The 15307-nt window shown below is 48.5% G+C and overlaps 1 protein-coding gene across 1 annotated transcript in view; it reads right to left on the bottom strand.

Moving 5' to 3' along the window:
• Window positions 1-1051: 1051 nt before the first annotated feature.
• The window catches only part of NFATC4 (nuclear factor of activated T cells 4), a 31042-nt gene continuing 16786 nt past the window's right edge, over window positions 1052-15307 (bottom strand). Inside the window, exons 3-10 of the mRNA XM_082195772.1 lie at window positions 14542-14704; window positions 11455-11654; window positions 9655-9827; window positions 8615-8755; window positions 8248-8303; window positions 6928-7054; window positions 5930-6451; window positions 1052-4103 (exon numbers count right to left, since the gene is read on the bottom strand). Coding sequence (XP_082051898.1) covers window positions 4036-4103; window positions 5930-6451; window positions 6928-7054; window positions 8248-8303; window positions 8615-8755; window positions 9655-9827; window positions 11455-11654; window positions 14542-14704 — 1450 coding nt within the window. The 3' untranslated portion in view covers window positions 1052-4035. The remainder of the gene's footprint in view (window positions 4104-5929; window positions 6452-6927; window positions 7055-8247; window positions 8304-8614; window positions 8756-9654; window positions 9828-11454; window positions 11655-14541; window positions 14705-15307) is intronic.

Consider the following 15307-nt stretch of genomic DNA (forward strand, 5'->3'; position numbering starts at 1 on the left):
TAGATCCACACCTGAGTAGGTGTGGAATGCATGACAAATTGCAGTTGCTAGCGCAAGAGACTCTTAATCTCAGGGTTATGGGTTTGAGCCCCACATCTGGGGAAAAGATTCCTGGATTGCAGGGGGTTGGACTAGATGACCCCTGTGGTCCCTTCCGACTCTACAATTTGATGTACGGAACGCTTATGTGGGGGACGAGGTGGGGCACTAGCTCTACATGCAGCCACTTCCATATTCATTCCCACTTAGCAGTTGGGAATGTTTCTAGACATTCCTTGATGTAGCCCACAGCGCTCAAGGAATGGGTACAATATGAAAATGAGACTAAGGGAAGTAGGGTTGCCATATTTCAAAAAGTAAAAAGCAGGACAGTTGAGCTTTTTTTTTTTAGACACACCCCAATGTTGTTGTTTTTAAAAAATGCAAAAAAAAAAAAAACAACCCAAGATTTTTCAATGGTCTTGCTAAAGATAGTGGGTAAATTCCCACGGACATCAATTCTGCCTTTGAAATCCAGGTAATGTCCGGACGCATGGCAGCCCTAAGGGAAGGGAGGATGGTGATAGACAACTGCTAGAAATCTAGCTAGACGTATAGCTCAGTTGAAAAGGATGGATCCTGAATAAAGTGCAACCTGCAACAAAATGGTGCAGCGTGGATAGTTCCTGGTCATTGTGCCAGCCCGCCATCCATGCTTTTCTCCATCGGATTCTATTCATTCCCCTCTCCCATCCATCTCTCTCTCTCTCACACACACACACGCACAACCTCCCACTTCTGTTTTCCCTCCCTCCATAGACTTCTGCAGTTCTGCAAACCCTTGGTGTGTCCCCCTCCATGCCCCAGCCCACCCCCCACCCCCAGTGTAGCTGCAAAGCAACAGCTCTTGCGCATGGACATCACAAACAAGAGAGAGGGAAGATAACCACCACCAGACAATAAATTTCAGTTTGGCATTTCCTCCAGCTGCTTCTCTGCTTGCTAGAACTTCCCTTTCTTTCAGATACCTCCGGGGCAGAAACACGCACAAGACAGCATTGCACAACAAGGGTTATTTCCTTTAGACCTTTTTTATGTGTTTAATTACAAAAGAACATTCCCACCACTCCCCCAAAGTACATATCAAAAATATAAAATGCCAGCCACTCCTCCGCAACAAGGAAAACGCTGGGGGGCTGTTACCATTTCCGATCCCTGAGTCTCTGATCACAATCTCAAGGAGCAGGATTTAAGGAAGGTGGGAATCAACATCAGGCGTAACTACTGTCTCCCCAAATTTCAAAACACCCTATTAAGTTACTGTGGTACACTTCATTTCCTTCTTTGAGCTTTCTGCTCTCTACCAGCCTCACACAGATGCCCGATTATTTTGGGTGGGGGGAGATGATTGCTTTTAAAAACAGCTGCTATCAACTCTGAGTTGCCAATCCCCCGTTTGTAGTTTGGTGGCGGCACCCTCTCTCAAACTGCCTAACTGCGTATTCTCCACTTGATTGAAAACTCATCACCCAGATAATGCAAACTGTTGGCTCAGAAAAGCTGGGATTCTGAAACCTGAATAAATGTTGTTAAAGAAATAATTTTGAATACTTTGACTCATTTTGCATAAACATCCCATTTCTGCTAAATGTGGAGAATGGAGTCACGGTGACGGTTGAGATTGTGCAAGGCAGCCAGGATCCTCACATTTTCTAGAATAGTCCTCGTAGGCTTAGGGCCTAGAACTTTGATTTTTTAAAAAATCACTGTGATTGTAAGGGTGCAGAAAGAGCTCACAGGACTCTCAGCTGCAGAGCAAGCCTAGCTTCACAAATGTGCATACCGGCCAATCAAAATTCTGGATGAATTATATCAGGCTTATCTGTCTCCTATGCTGCCACTTCAGGCAGCTTACCTACTTTATTATAAAAAGGTACTGGATTGACCTTTATTAATTCAACACCTTCTTGGTTTTGTTTTTTAAAAAAGTTAATGTGCAAAACTGCTCTGAGGATGCAGGGGGGATCCTGGCTGCGTCATCAGCACTGTGCACAGCCAGTTCCTGCTGCAAGCTCACAGAATACTTCCCTCCACTTCCCACTCACCTGGTCAACTCTGGAGAGGAATACACATCTCTTTTGAGTGAAGGTAGGAAGGCCATTTCCAAAGCAGCCCATTGCTCTGAAAACATTATGTGCCTCTTCATCTTCACCTATTACAATAACCCTTGTAAGGGAGAGTGTTCATGAGGACTAGGGACTACTGTTAGCACCAGTGACACATCTTATGGCTTTTTCTCCTGACTGGAAATGATTTCCCTCCCCGCGGACCAACTTGGAAGCATATATATTAAAGGTGGGAGGACAACAGTGGTACGGTTCCTTTCCCCTTCCACACACATCAGCAGCTTCTTCAGCAAGGGCACAATTATAAAATAATTCCAGAACAAGGAAACTGGCAACCATCGAGGAAAAAATTCGTCACGGCTGTTCTTCAGAAGGATCACTGCACCACAGGAGATGACGGGTGGAGGGGGTGGAGAGGGTGGTACATCAGGGGTCTCCATATGTTGCTGTTCAACTCCAACATCCATTTCCCTGGACCACAGGTCATGTTGGTTGGGGCTGGTGGGAGAACATCTGGAGAGCCATGGACTTCTCATACCCACAGAATGGCCTACCAAAGAGTCCCCCCAGAGCATTCGACAAGGAATACCTGCAAGCAAACAACAGAGCCTGGGAAATGTACTGGCATGGATAGGGAACTTGGTGCCGTCCAGATGTTGTCAGGACTCAGCTGCTGTCTGTCTTGGCCAACACGGCCAACGGTCAGGGTTGATGGGAGCTGGAGTCCAACAACATCTGGAGGAGATTCCCTAGCCCTGATATAATGACACATTCCAGGCTTAACACTCCTTGACAATGCCCTGAAGCAACTGAACAAATGCAGGAGAATTTACACGACGCTTCCCTGCCACTGCAAGGCAAGATCAGGAATCAGGGGCATTCTGCCTTTCAAGAGCAACTTTCCTTGCGCTCCTACTTCTCTAGCCAAGGAACCTTCTGATAAGGTTCTGCAGGCAGGGCCGGCCCACCCATGAGGCAAGGGGATGCAACCACCTCAGGGTACACAAGGGCAGCAGATTTGGCCTCCAAGGAATGCATCGCCTGCTACTCCTTGTAGGCCAGATCTATCGCTTCCTCAGTTCCTCTTGTTGAATAGGAGGTGCTGCTGGTCTCCTTCCATCCTTGTTCCCAGGACAGATCACTATCCACCCTCCCTGTTGTAGATCTTCACTAGTCCTTTCCTCCCTGGCATTTTGTGGTTCAGCTCAGGGGCCAAAATGTCTCGGGCCAGCCCTGTCTCCAGGAACCTATGGCACAAGCCATTTTGGAAGTCATTTAGACATCACCATCAAGGAGAAACTTGGAGCCCTTGTCAATGCCAAGGGGAGACGGTTGGTGGTGTGGATGGACGGACACGGCCGAGAGCAGGTGGAGAAAATGCGCAGAAGACTGGACGGATGAGCAGAAGGGACAGGGCAATCTGGCAAATGGAAGGCCTCACCTAGATGGCCAGCCTGGGCCATGGAATTCATTGCAACACACTGGCCAATATCATACATTTTAAGGAGTCACAATATAAGGTCGCTCTGGGCCATGACAGCCAGATGTGCAAGCCCACTTCTCGGTCCAGAATGATACATATCTCTGAGCACCAGATACTATGAACAAAAACAGGTGGCCACCACAGTGTTAGCTCTGCTGGTGAGCTTCTTTTGAGGCTTCTTCTGCCGGGACGTCTGAGAATGGAGAGCCACTGCCTGGGCCATTCTGAGGCTGACTTTGCCCTTTATGGAAGCATTGGCAGGAAAAGAAAAGGAGTGGTGGAAGGAATGAATAAAAAGGATAGGCAGGAAAATGTCAGAGGCAAAACTCATGGACGCAGAGAGTCCCTGAAAACTGGCCACTCAGGGTGATCTTTGGTGTTGCCAACTTTCTCTGGGTCAAAGCTCCAGGTTTCTCTTAGAAGATCAGAGCGCAATCCAGCGGCATCTCAGCTCCGCCTGCCTTCGCAGGAGGGCTCGGGGAAGTCGCTTAGGTCCCTGCCGATGATCTCGGTTACTGTGGAGAGAAAAGAGGTCAATGTGGGCGAGATGGAGAGGGCTTGAGAGAAGCCTCGTAAGTGCTGCCTTGGGAGCTCAGGGGCAAACTACTCAAGCCCCCCCCCCCCCCGGGCTTGGAGATGAATTTGTTTGTTTGCAGCAGGTGGATCTGGTCCTCTTGAGCCTGCTTGTGGGTTGGTGTGCAACTCCTAGTCAGATCATGCAGTTCTCTGGATTCTGCTATGTATTTCTGATGCGCAAAAAGTGTGCACAAAATTACGCCTTTTATGTAAAAGACGTGCAAAACATGTGGGTTTCTTTTACTTGTGAATGCACTGAAAAGTGCATATTTTAACCTTAAAAACATGTGTTTTAAGTAAGAAGTGTGTAAGTTAAAAAGCTAATCTGTGCATTCTCTAAAACACACACAATGAAATAGACCTATGGCTGACCTCCAAAGAGACAAAAAAGAGGGACTGAATTAGTTGCTCAGCCTGTCCTTACCCAAATCTCACCTAAGCAAGTTCATGACCTAGGCAAATTGAAATTTCTTAATTTCTCTATTCAACATCTGCAATAAGAGAAAAACACCACCAGCAGTGCTGCTGAGTTTATGTTTCCTGGGGCCACTTGCGGCCTAGGACAGGTGAGGCAGATCAGCAGGTGGAACTTGCAGAATACTGTGGCCTGGGATTGCAGAGGTGACATTTGCATGCTCCATATCCTTCAGACACCTGGGGCCTCCCCAGGCATCCTTTTTTATTATTTACTGTGCATACATGATGACTTATGCTCACAATGCTATCGGGGTGGTTAGACACGATCCTGCTTTTGAATACTGTTCGTGCCTGCAAAAGCTTCATTTCCAGTCAGTGCATATTCATAACCTCCTGCTGAAATCCTGTAAATTCTGAATACCACAAACATTTTTTCTACCCTGCTTTTGTTGTACAGACAGCAGTAACAAACAAAAGCAGACAAAATCCACCATGAAAATACACTATTACTGTGTCATGAGCATACAGTTGTACCTTGGATCCCGAACACCCTGGAACTCGGACGTTTTGGCTCCCAAAGGCCGCAAACCCGAAAGTGATTGTTCCAGTTTGCGAATGTTCTTTTGGAATCTGAACGTCTGATGGAGCTTCCGCAGCTTCTGATTGGAAGCAGGAGCTTCCTGCAGCCAATCAGAAGCTGCAATTTGGTTTCCGAATGTTTTTGAAGTTGAATGGACTTCTGGAATGGATTCCATTCGACTTCCAAGGTGCGACTGTATTGAAAAATGCATCCACAATAAACCACTAGTCTGGGGCGGTCCATAAAAAGGTAAAGGGACCCCTGACCAGTAGGTCCAGTCGTGACCGACTCTGGGGTTGTGGCGCTCATCTCGCTTTACTGGCCGAGGGAGCCGGCGTACAACTTCCGGGTTATGTGGCCAGCATGACTAAGCCACTTCTGGCGAACCAGAGCAGTGCACGGAAACGCCGTTTACCTTCCTGCCAGAGTGGTACCTATTTATCTACTTGCACTTCATGTTTAAGAAATGCTAGGTTGGCAGGAGCAGGGACCGAGCAACGGGAGCTCGCCCCATCATGGGGATTCGAACCGCCGACCTTCTGATCGGCAAGTCCTAGGCTCTGTGGTTTAACCCACAGCGCCACCTGCATCCTGGGGAGGTCCATAGATTACCACGATTCTGACAATATCTATCTGTCTGTTTGTCTATCATCTATCTATCTATCTATCTATCATCTATCTATCTATCTATATCACCTGTAAATATCTCAAGAGAAGACACAAAGACATGTTTTTGTTTCCCCGCCCCCTTCACAGCTCTAGCTATACCTTCCTCCAGCGTGATCCCGTGAATGGGCAAGTTATCCCGGAAGCCACCATCGAATCCCGATTTCTCCAGCTCTTTGGCGCTATGTTCTTGGGACCCCAGCTCCGGATCTGTCCATTCCGGAGTCCTCTCCCCGCTGCGGTTCTCTCCCCGCCCTGGTGGCTGAGCGCCGAGTTGTGGGCTGGGAGGCTGGAAGTGGGGCGGGCGGCATTCTAGGGCATGGAGATGGGGCAGGCCCGCTGGAGACAGGAGCGGCACAGAGAGGTTGACGCCCCTATAGGCCTCGTTTTGAGGGAAACGGAAGGCAGGGTTGTAGCGGTTGGGGGAGGAGAAGGAGCAAGGGTTCCAGTCGGGGCCGTAGGGGGAGCACGGCGGGGAGCGCTCGGGGCAGTAAGGGAAGGGGGGTCTGGAGGGAGAGAAATCCATGGCGCCCTGTGCCGGCTGTAGTGGAAAAGGAGAGCTCTGAGTGGTGTGGGCGAAACCATGGTGTGGGGCATCTGGGAGTGCTTCTTCTTTGAAGATCACTGGAGGAGATGGGTGGGTTGAAGAGGAAAGGGAGGGGGGAGAAAGAAAAACCATCAATATCACTTTTAGCAGTCATAAAGGTAAAGGGACCCCTGACCATTAGGTCCAGTTGTGACCGACTCTGGGGTTGCGGCGCTCATCTCGCTTTATTGGCCAAGGGAGCCGGCGTACAGCTTTAGGGTCATGTGGCCAGCATGACTAAGCTGCTTCTGATGAACCAGAGCAGCGCACGGAAACGCCGTTTACCTTCCCACTGGAGCGGTACCTATTTATCTACTTGCACTTTGAGGTGCTTTCGAACTGCTAGGTTGGCAGGAGCAGGGACCGAGCAACGGGATTTGAACTGCCGACCTTCTGATCGGCAAGTCCTAGGCTCTGTGGTTTAACCCACAGCGCCACCCGCGTCCCATTTAGCAGTCATACACCCTCTCCATAATATCCCCCCCCCCCATTTCCAGTTTGCACTTTGATGTACCTGGTAAGTATTTGAAGGCCTGAGCAGGGCTCCTTTTCCTGCGTCCGTTGGAGACGTAAAAATAGGTCTGAACAGGCCGAGACACTCGTTTGTTGCTGTATTCGGGGACAGTGAGGGTCAGTGAGGCCTGTGGAAGCAGGAAAAACGCAGCAGGTGATGTGTTGCACAGTAGAAAATTGCCAAACGGAGGTTCGCCTATCTATATAACCAGCCACAGTTCATGAGCAGGCATTTACAGAAGCACTTCAGATCCTCAAAATCGTTTCTGGGTTCCCTCGTATCATCTTCCTGCTCCTCATGAAAAGATCCAAAGCTGACTGGTTCCATTCCAGCATGAGAGGATATACAATGGTACCTTCGGTTACATACGCTTCAGGTTACAGACTCCAATAACCCAGAAATAGTGCTTCAGGTTAAGAACTTTGCTTCAGGATGAGAACAGAAATCGAGCTCCGGAGGCGCAGCAGCAGCAGGAGGCCCCATTAGCTAAAGTGGTGCTTCAGGTTAAGAACACTTTCAGGTTAAGAACGGACCTCCGGAACGCATTAAGTACTTAACCTGAGGTACCACTGTACACATTTTCAAACCCGCTCTGTGTACAAGCTCAAAGTGGGAGCCACTGTCAGCCATTCCACTGGGCGGCAGATGAACTAAAGATGAAATGGCATCTGGGAACAACTGCCATTGGACTCCCCATTCCCAGACCAGCCTCTGTCAGTGACCGTTCCACTTGGCAGGATTTGATTCCTTCCCGCCTTATCTCTCTATCCCTTTTATATCCCATCAATTTCAATGTTAATTGTTTTAATAATAATAATAATAATAATAATAATAATAATAATAATAAATCTGACTCGTGCTGGGGAGGGGCATCTTGAGGCCATTCAGATGCCACTGGGCTCCAGCCACAAATGATAGGAGTTATAATCCAACAGCACCTAGACAGTTTCCCCTTCCTGGACGTTGCATGTATCAGTAGAAAAACCACCAGGACTTATTTCCCTGCGCTGAATCTCCAGGAGCCTTTATGTGTGCATTTCCCCTCAATATACCTGTTCCTGGCAATAATAATTACCAGCACGGAGGTTTTTAAAAACCAACAAACCAGCTGTTCTCCAATAGCAAAGACTCATTACTTGTCTCTGTGTGATCAGCATAATGGTCCAGCCCAGGATTTCCCTGCTGTCATCCACGTTCAGTAAAAGTCTTTCCCCGTTCCCCACTAAACGTGTTTCAGAAACCTAGCGCCACTGCTGACAGAAAAAAGGCAGACTGCAAATTCACTTCCCACATGAGGAGATCACTGTCCAGAATTCTCACCTCTGTGCTTTTCAGCCGATTGACATTTGCCTCTTCCTCCCATTGGAGTTTTCCATCTGAAGCAAAACAGCAACAACAAAAGGAATTGACCAATATCAGATGGAGGGGAGGGCCTATTAACAAGGATGATGAGGGCAGGAGATTGAAAGGTGTGTTAAAGGCTTGCTGTATTTCTCTGGAGAGCACACCAACTGGCCGTGCAGGCCATCGCCTGCTATTTGTCCCCAGCATCTGGCAATTTAGTGGTAAACTGCCCCAGAAGATGGATGTTCCATCTCTCAGTTGTCATGACCGACCCGTGCTCCAAAGCAATTAAAGGCCAAGCTGCCGCCCCATCGCCACAAGTTAAAAATTGCGCACTGCTTACCGGGGCCTCGTTCAATGAAGACAACTTTTGATTCGGGCAGGAAGTTAGCACCAGTGATCACCATCTCTTCTCCGCCATGTACCGAGCACGCGCTGAGGCTGTAGTTTTCCACTTGGGGGAGCTCCTGAGCTGAGCGCTGGGCTGCGCGCAGGAGAGGAAAGGAGGGGTTCACAAAGGAGAGATCACCTTGCACAATGCTCCATTAAAAGGAATGAAGAACCGAATACACCCAGTGTACAAGAGAACTGCCTCCCCAAACCCCCCTCCCCCCCTATAAAATCCACCTTTTCCATGATGCCTCTGGCCTAGCCTCTTATGAATCAGCCGCCATTTTGTGTTCACAAATGGGATCAGCATAAGTTGGCCTAATCAGCATTGCGCTCTGGGAAATCACCTTTGTTTTTCTTGATCTCCAGAGATATGGGCGCATTCAGATGCAGGGATTATTGCATTTATAATGCTAACGCTTCCGTCCCAATTTCCAACAGTTCCTTTTACAACACATTACGTCTTGCTTCATATGACTTTTTGATCAATGCACCAAGTCACACTGAATTATTTCTTTCACACCAGTGGATGGTGTGTGACACTGCTCTTTATGTATGAATGCACTTCTATATAAGTCCGTGTAACTCACAGGCCTGTGCATTCCCCAGGGGGCACTGTTGCACTGATCAAGTAAAGTCGTCTGAACTATCTAAACCACACTATACATTTGAGAGTAGCATTATACCACTTCAAACAGTCATGGCTCCCTCTGTGCAAAGAATCCTGGGGCCTGTAGTTTTCTAAAGGTGCTGAGAGAGTTGCTAGGAGACCCCTTACAGACCTATAATTCCACAGCACCCTTAACAAACTACAGCTCCCGTGCTATTTTTTTTTTTTTTTTTTTAGGAGGGCGCAACAGTTAAGTGGTATTAGAGTGCTTTCAATGTCTGGTGTGGATGCGACCTTAGGGTTCAGACTGCCCTGCAGCTACATGGAGGCTTGCTTCTCCCATACACAACCACCCACCCACAACACCCACAGAGGGCACTCACAGCATTCGATGGGTACAGAGGCAGTCTGGATAGAGACCACCTTGCCATTTCCTTGCGGGACGTGGACCCGGAAGACCAGGCGCACCCGCGTGTTCTTGCGCCCGATGTCCGTCTCCCCCTTGCGCAGCTCAATGTCCGAATTCCGTAGCTTCAGGATCCCTGCGCAGTCAATACTGGTGCAGGGGGGGGGGGAGGGAAGGGGGAGTTGTCTGTGAATCCACGGCAGTTCACTGTTCATGTTATGCACCTCCTTCTCAATACATGGATGGCAAATCTCAGTCCCGTGGGTTAAATAGAGTCCTACAGGCCCCTTGGGACCCTAGCCACACCCCTTCCTCCCAGGCCTGCTCTGAACCCTCCTCGAGTGCTTTTGCCTGGCTAGAATGTTCCATTGAACTCTGGTGATGCTTCTTGCTCATTTGGATGGAGGGAAAGCCAAGAAACATGGCTCCTGTATTAAGCTAAGCATTGCATTTGTTGCTCCTCCCCATTTTTCCTTCTGGATCTGCCCTCCAGATCTGGGACCTGCCCTCAGAGGGTAGCTCCTCCCACTTTTGCTTGTGGCTCCACCCACCGCTGGCATGTGGCCTCCAGAAGACTGCCTGGAAGGAAATATGGCCCTTGGGCTAAAAGGGTCCCCCACCCCGCCTGAGAATAGAAGAGAAGGAAGAGTCTCTTAGATCATCAGCTTCTGTCTCCTACCAGCATCAGAATCCTGCCTAGAGCTGAACTGAAACTACACACACATTTGATAACTAGGACACATTTTGCCTTGGGGAAAATCAGGGTCACTGCCAGGTTTGGGTTACTCTCTGCAAGTGCCCTCTTCTATTTCCCCAACACAGGGTTTTCTTTTCTTTTTTCTTTCCTTTCAATGGGTAGACCAGAACACATGTACAGCCACCCAACATTTTGTTTCCCCCAGAATGCCTTGAGCCCCACTGCACTGCAAACCCAGAGGCATTATGGGGAAAAGAACATGGCAGGCAACAACTGCACTGGTTTTATGAAAAGGAAACTGGAGACCTGCAAAAGCTCAACTGGGCCCTGGCATTTGCCTGACCATGATGGGTGCTAGCACCTGTTGAGATCCAGTACTCCTTTCTAAAACTCATTAATCCCAAAGCACCCGCAAAACAAGAATAATGGGTGCATTCAATTTGAGAGTGGCACGGGATGGAACCTGGGGGATGGTCTACCTTGTTGCCCTGTAAATATATTATCTTTCTGAAACTGCACAAACCCACCTCCCTGTGTGTTGTAAACTCACTAAGTATGTTCATCCAACACAGGATAGGTTGCTACTCCCTGTTAAGCATCTATAAAGGTAAGGGGACCCCTGACCATTAGGTCCAGTCATGATCGACTCTGGGGTTGCGGCGCTCATCTCACTTTATTGGCAAGGAAGCCAGCATACAGCTTCCGGGTCATGTGGCCAGCATGACAAAGCCACTTCTGTTGAACCAGAGCAGCACACGGAAACACCGTTTACCTTCCCGCCAGACCTATTTATCTACTTGCACTTTGAGGTGCTTTCGAACTGCTAGGTTGGCAGGAGCAGGGACCGAGCAACGGGCGCTCACCCCGTCATGGGGATTCAAACCGCCAACCTTCCGATCGGCAAGTCCTAGGCTCTGTGGTTTAACCCACAGCACCACCCGTCCCGTTAAGCATCTATACTCAGTTGCAAAATCAGGTTTGCTGCTACGTAGGGAGGAATTTCCTTATTTTTTTATAATTGGGCATATTCACCAACCACATCACCTCCACTCTTCGAAAGCCCCACAAAGCAATTCTTACTTGGCAGCCATGTTATTCTCAGGCAGCAGGGACATCTCAAGGACCTTGGTGCCATTGATGATGGATTCATAGCTCGTGGTGGCAACCATTTTGCCAGTGATGCGGTGCACTTGGTAGAAGGCATGGGGACGCAAGTTCCGCTCATCCGCCGTGCCAATGAACATTTGTAAGGTAAGGGGCTTCTCATCATAGCCTAAAAGCTGGGGTGGGGAGAGAAAGGAGAACGGTAAGCTTCTCCGATATAAAATATCTCATCTTATTGCCGTGACCGCGGACCGAGCTTTTGAGTTCGTCTGAGGATGTGGCAAAATCAGTGTGATGATTGCCAGCCCTCTAGGAGAAAATAGTCACCCCAGACATTTTCCTGCACAGCCAAAGAGACTTAAGCGATCATCCCCGCCAAAGTCTGGCCACCTTCCCCAGCCAATGCATTCTGTAATGGGACATCTCACATGTGAATTTCCCCATCCACTTCTGAACATTCTGTGACGCTGCGTCATGGCAGATGCTCTGTATGTGGCAAAGGGGTGGCCCGGTTCATTTCCTTGCGAGAAGAACCCGCAATGGGTGGTCACGGATCTGCATGTTTTAAAAGTCCCAGTTTCAAATTCCTGGCCATCACCACTTCAGAAGGTTCAGAGACAGCAGGGCTAGGAAACAGTCTGTCCAAGACCCTGTGGCTATGATGTCACAGAATGTTCATAAACACTTAGCAGCTGAAGGAGAAGGTTCAGCTGTCATTAAAAAAAATAAAAATCAATGCAGTGGATATGAAATAAGTTTGCTTCAAATTCTCTGGAGACTTTATTCAGTCTTAAAAAATAAAATAAAATAAATTATGGGGGCTAATCCCTGTCTTAAATTAAGTTGTGCAATCACAGACCTGGAAGGTGGGCCTCTATTCCATGAAAAGAGCTCTGTGTGTCTTACATATTGATTATTCCCTGTCTCCACCACCTCCTTACCAGCCACCCTCTTTGGCAAAGGCCACTGCAGCTGGAGACATCGGTGGTCTTGCCTCAGGGACGCCCAGATGTTTCCAATCAGAGGCCAAGACTTCCAGCTGCAGTCGATTTGAGCCTTAAAGGAAAATGCTCCGTTTTTACCTCTCCCCTCCCCACTCATGCCATGGAAGATGGAAGGATCTGAGGCCTGAAGGATTGTGGGGGCAGTGGAAGCGGCCTTGGAACCTGCAGAAACCTATGCCAACTTTTGGAAAGGGCGGGGTGGGGAATGGGAAGCAGGGAGATGGCAGGAGGAAGGGGGAAGGGGGCGCAGCTTTAGGAAACGGAGGGTTTGCCTCTCTGCAAGGAAGGGCAAGTTCTGAACGCCTGCAGAAGAGGAGTGGAATTTGCCAGAAAGCATATGGAGCAAGGGGTGGGGGTATTTGTCCCACGTGCGCACATACAAACACTCCACACTCCGACTTGCTATCCCTAAGAGTGACGCAGAGGGGCTGGGTGCAGGAGGAGACCAGCGCTGCGAATCTGAGATGAGAGCGTGGGAAAGGGCAGCCCCAAGATCATGGTTACAGGGGAATGTGATGGGGAATGGAAGGGGAAGAACACACACACAAAAACGGAGTGGGGGGGCGGAGGCAACAAGAAGAGAGAAGGTCGGACCTCAGCTTTTCATGCCAACCTCCCTCCCACCCCAGTCCTAGGAAAATGTACATATAGATCTCCACATCGTAATTTGAGGAAACTAGGATACAAAGAGATGGAGTACAGTATAGGGAAAGTTGCATCACAGCACAAAAACACACACGCACTGATCAAACCTTCCTGTCACTATAAGAACAAGCAGGCCAAATATCACCCCCTCACTCTCATAAAGCCGTGGGTTGGTTTTGTTTTTTAAAAGTTTCAACCTTCCCACTTATTTAAAAGGCACTCATCTAAATTTAGCGTGCGGCTATTTCACAATTTGTTGCAAACAAAATCCGTGACATTTGTCTTTCTTTCTTTTCCTTTTTTTGGCCCCCGCAAGCAGCCTTTGAAGTGGGAATAGTTTTCATCTTTCAAATTTCTGGATGGAGACTTTCAAACCAGCCCTCAAAGAAAAGAGAATTAAAAGAAAAAGAAAAAAAGGAAGTTTCCCTTCTGGATTAGCTTGGCTGAAAATGCCGAGATATTTATATATGTATTTTTTTTAAAAAAAAAAAACCTACGTTGACAACAAGCTCCCTGGAGGCTGGGGGCAGAGGAGAGGGCTTTAAAAAATAACAACAATAGCAGAAAATTTAAAAATGCATATGAGCTCTTACGGAATAAAGGGTGTCGAAAGCAAAGCTGGCTTTACCTGGCTAAATGGCAAAGGTGGCACCCAGCCCTCATCCTGAAAGCCTTACCAGCTCCTATGCCAAATATGGAGGTGGAGCCTGTGATTATGTGGTGAGAATAAATATACTCTACACATGCTCAGGTGTACTCTCAGCCCACTTTCAAGGCGAAATCATGATACATAGGAGAATGCATTATTGCCTTTTCTACATTACCATACATTTCAAGGCTCCAGAAGTTTTTGACCTCCAGCTCCCATCAGCCCCACCCAGCAGGGCCAATGTTCATGGGATAATGGGAGTTGTTGTCTGATGACTTCAAGGCCATGAGTTCCCTGTGCCTGGCCTACAGTCGTTTTGTGAGACTGTGGTTGAAGAAGAAGAAGAAGAAGAAGAAGAAGAAGAAGAAGAAGAAGAAGAGTAGTAGTAGTAGTAGTAGTAGTAGTAGTAGTAGTTTGGATTTGATATCCCGCTTTATCACTCCCCTTAAGGAGTCTCAAAGCGGCTAACAATCTCCTTTCCCTTCCTCCCCCACAACAAACACTATGTGAGGTGAGTGGAGCTGGGAGACTTCGAAGAAGTGTGACTAGCCCAAGGTCACCCAGCAGCTGCATGTGGAGGAGCAGAGACGCGAACCCGGTTCCCCAGATTACGAGACTACTGCTCTTAACCACTACACCACACTGGCTCCTCCAGGAGAGATGCGAAGTGGGAACTTTTTTTTAGTTCATTGTCCCTCCTCCCACCCAACCCCCTGGTTCCGTTCTTATCCCGGTTCTTGTTAGCTCCCCCCACCCCTCAGATACCTTCACCACAGGGTGTCCTCCTGGAGCGGCTTTCACAGCACCCCTGCTGCCCTCCGTCTCGTAATGGGCTCGGTGGTGAGTTCGGGGCTGCACCTCGATTTTCAGCTCATACTGTTCGTATTGACTGGGGAGAGGCCAGTCCAGAGGGGGGAGAGCAGAAGACCTGGGGAATGGGCGAAAGGAAGGACCATGAAGTTGACGACTTAGGCACTAGAAGTGACCTCGTCCGACCTCCTCCTGCTCGCAACCCAAACAGGAATGCAGCAGGGGACTCGTGTACCTTTAATATGTAGCTGCAGCAAAGTGGAAACAGGAACACAGGAAGCTGTTAAGTAACAAACCACATTATTTGTCTACCCAGCCCACTCAGCATTTTCTACTCTGACTGACAGGATCTCAGGCAGCGATCTTTTATGGCACTTGCTCCTTTGAACTGAAGATGTCAGGAATCGAACCTGGAACATCACACGTGTAGAGCATGCGATCTACCCTGATGCTGTGGCTTTTCTTCCAATGGATGGTGGGTGATGCTCCCCCCATCCTGGCTGCAACAGGATGGCAGGTCCTACCAGAGTTCATACTTCAAAACAACTATTAAAAAGGCACATAAGATTTGACCAGCTAAATTTCTCCCCACCTACAATGCTCACAGGCACTCAGTGCAGAACCTCCAGCCTCCTTTCCCAAGTTTGCAGTTAGTAATATTTAAGAACATAAATTGCAAGCCTTGCAAAGGGATCTACAATGAGTTACTAGCCCTCACGTA

Source organism: Podarcis vaucheri, assembly GCF_965113315.1.
Source record: "Podarcis vaucheri genome assembly, chromosome: 13".
Classification (NCBI taxonomy): Eukaryota; Metazoa; Chordata; class Lepidosauria; order Squamata; family Lacertidae; genus Podarcis; species Podarcis vaucheri.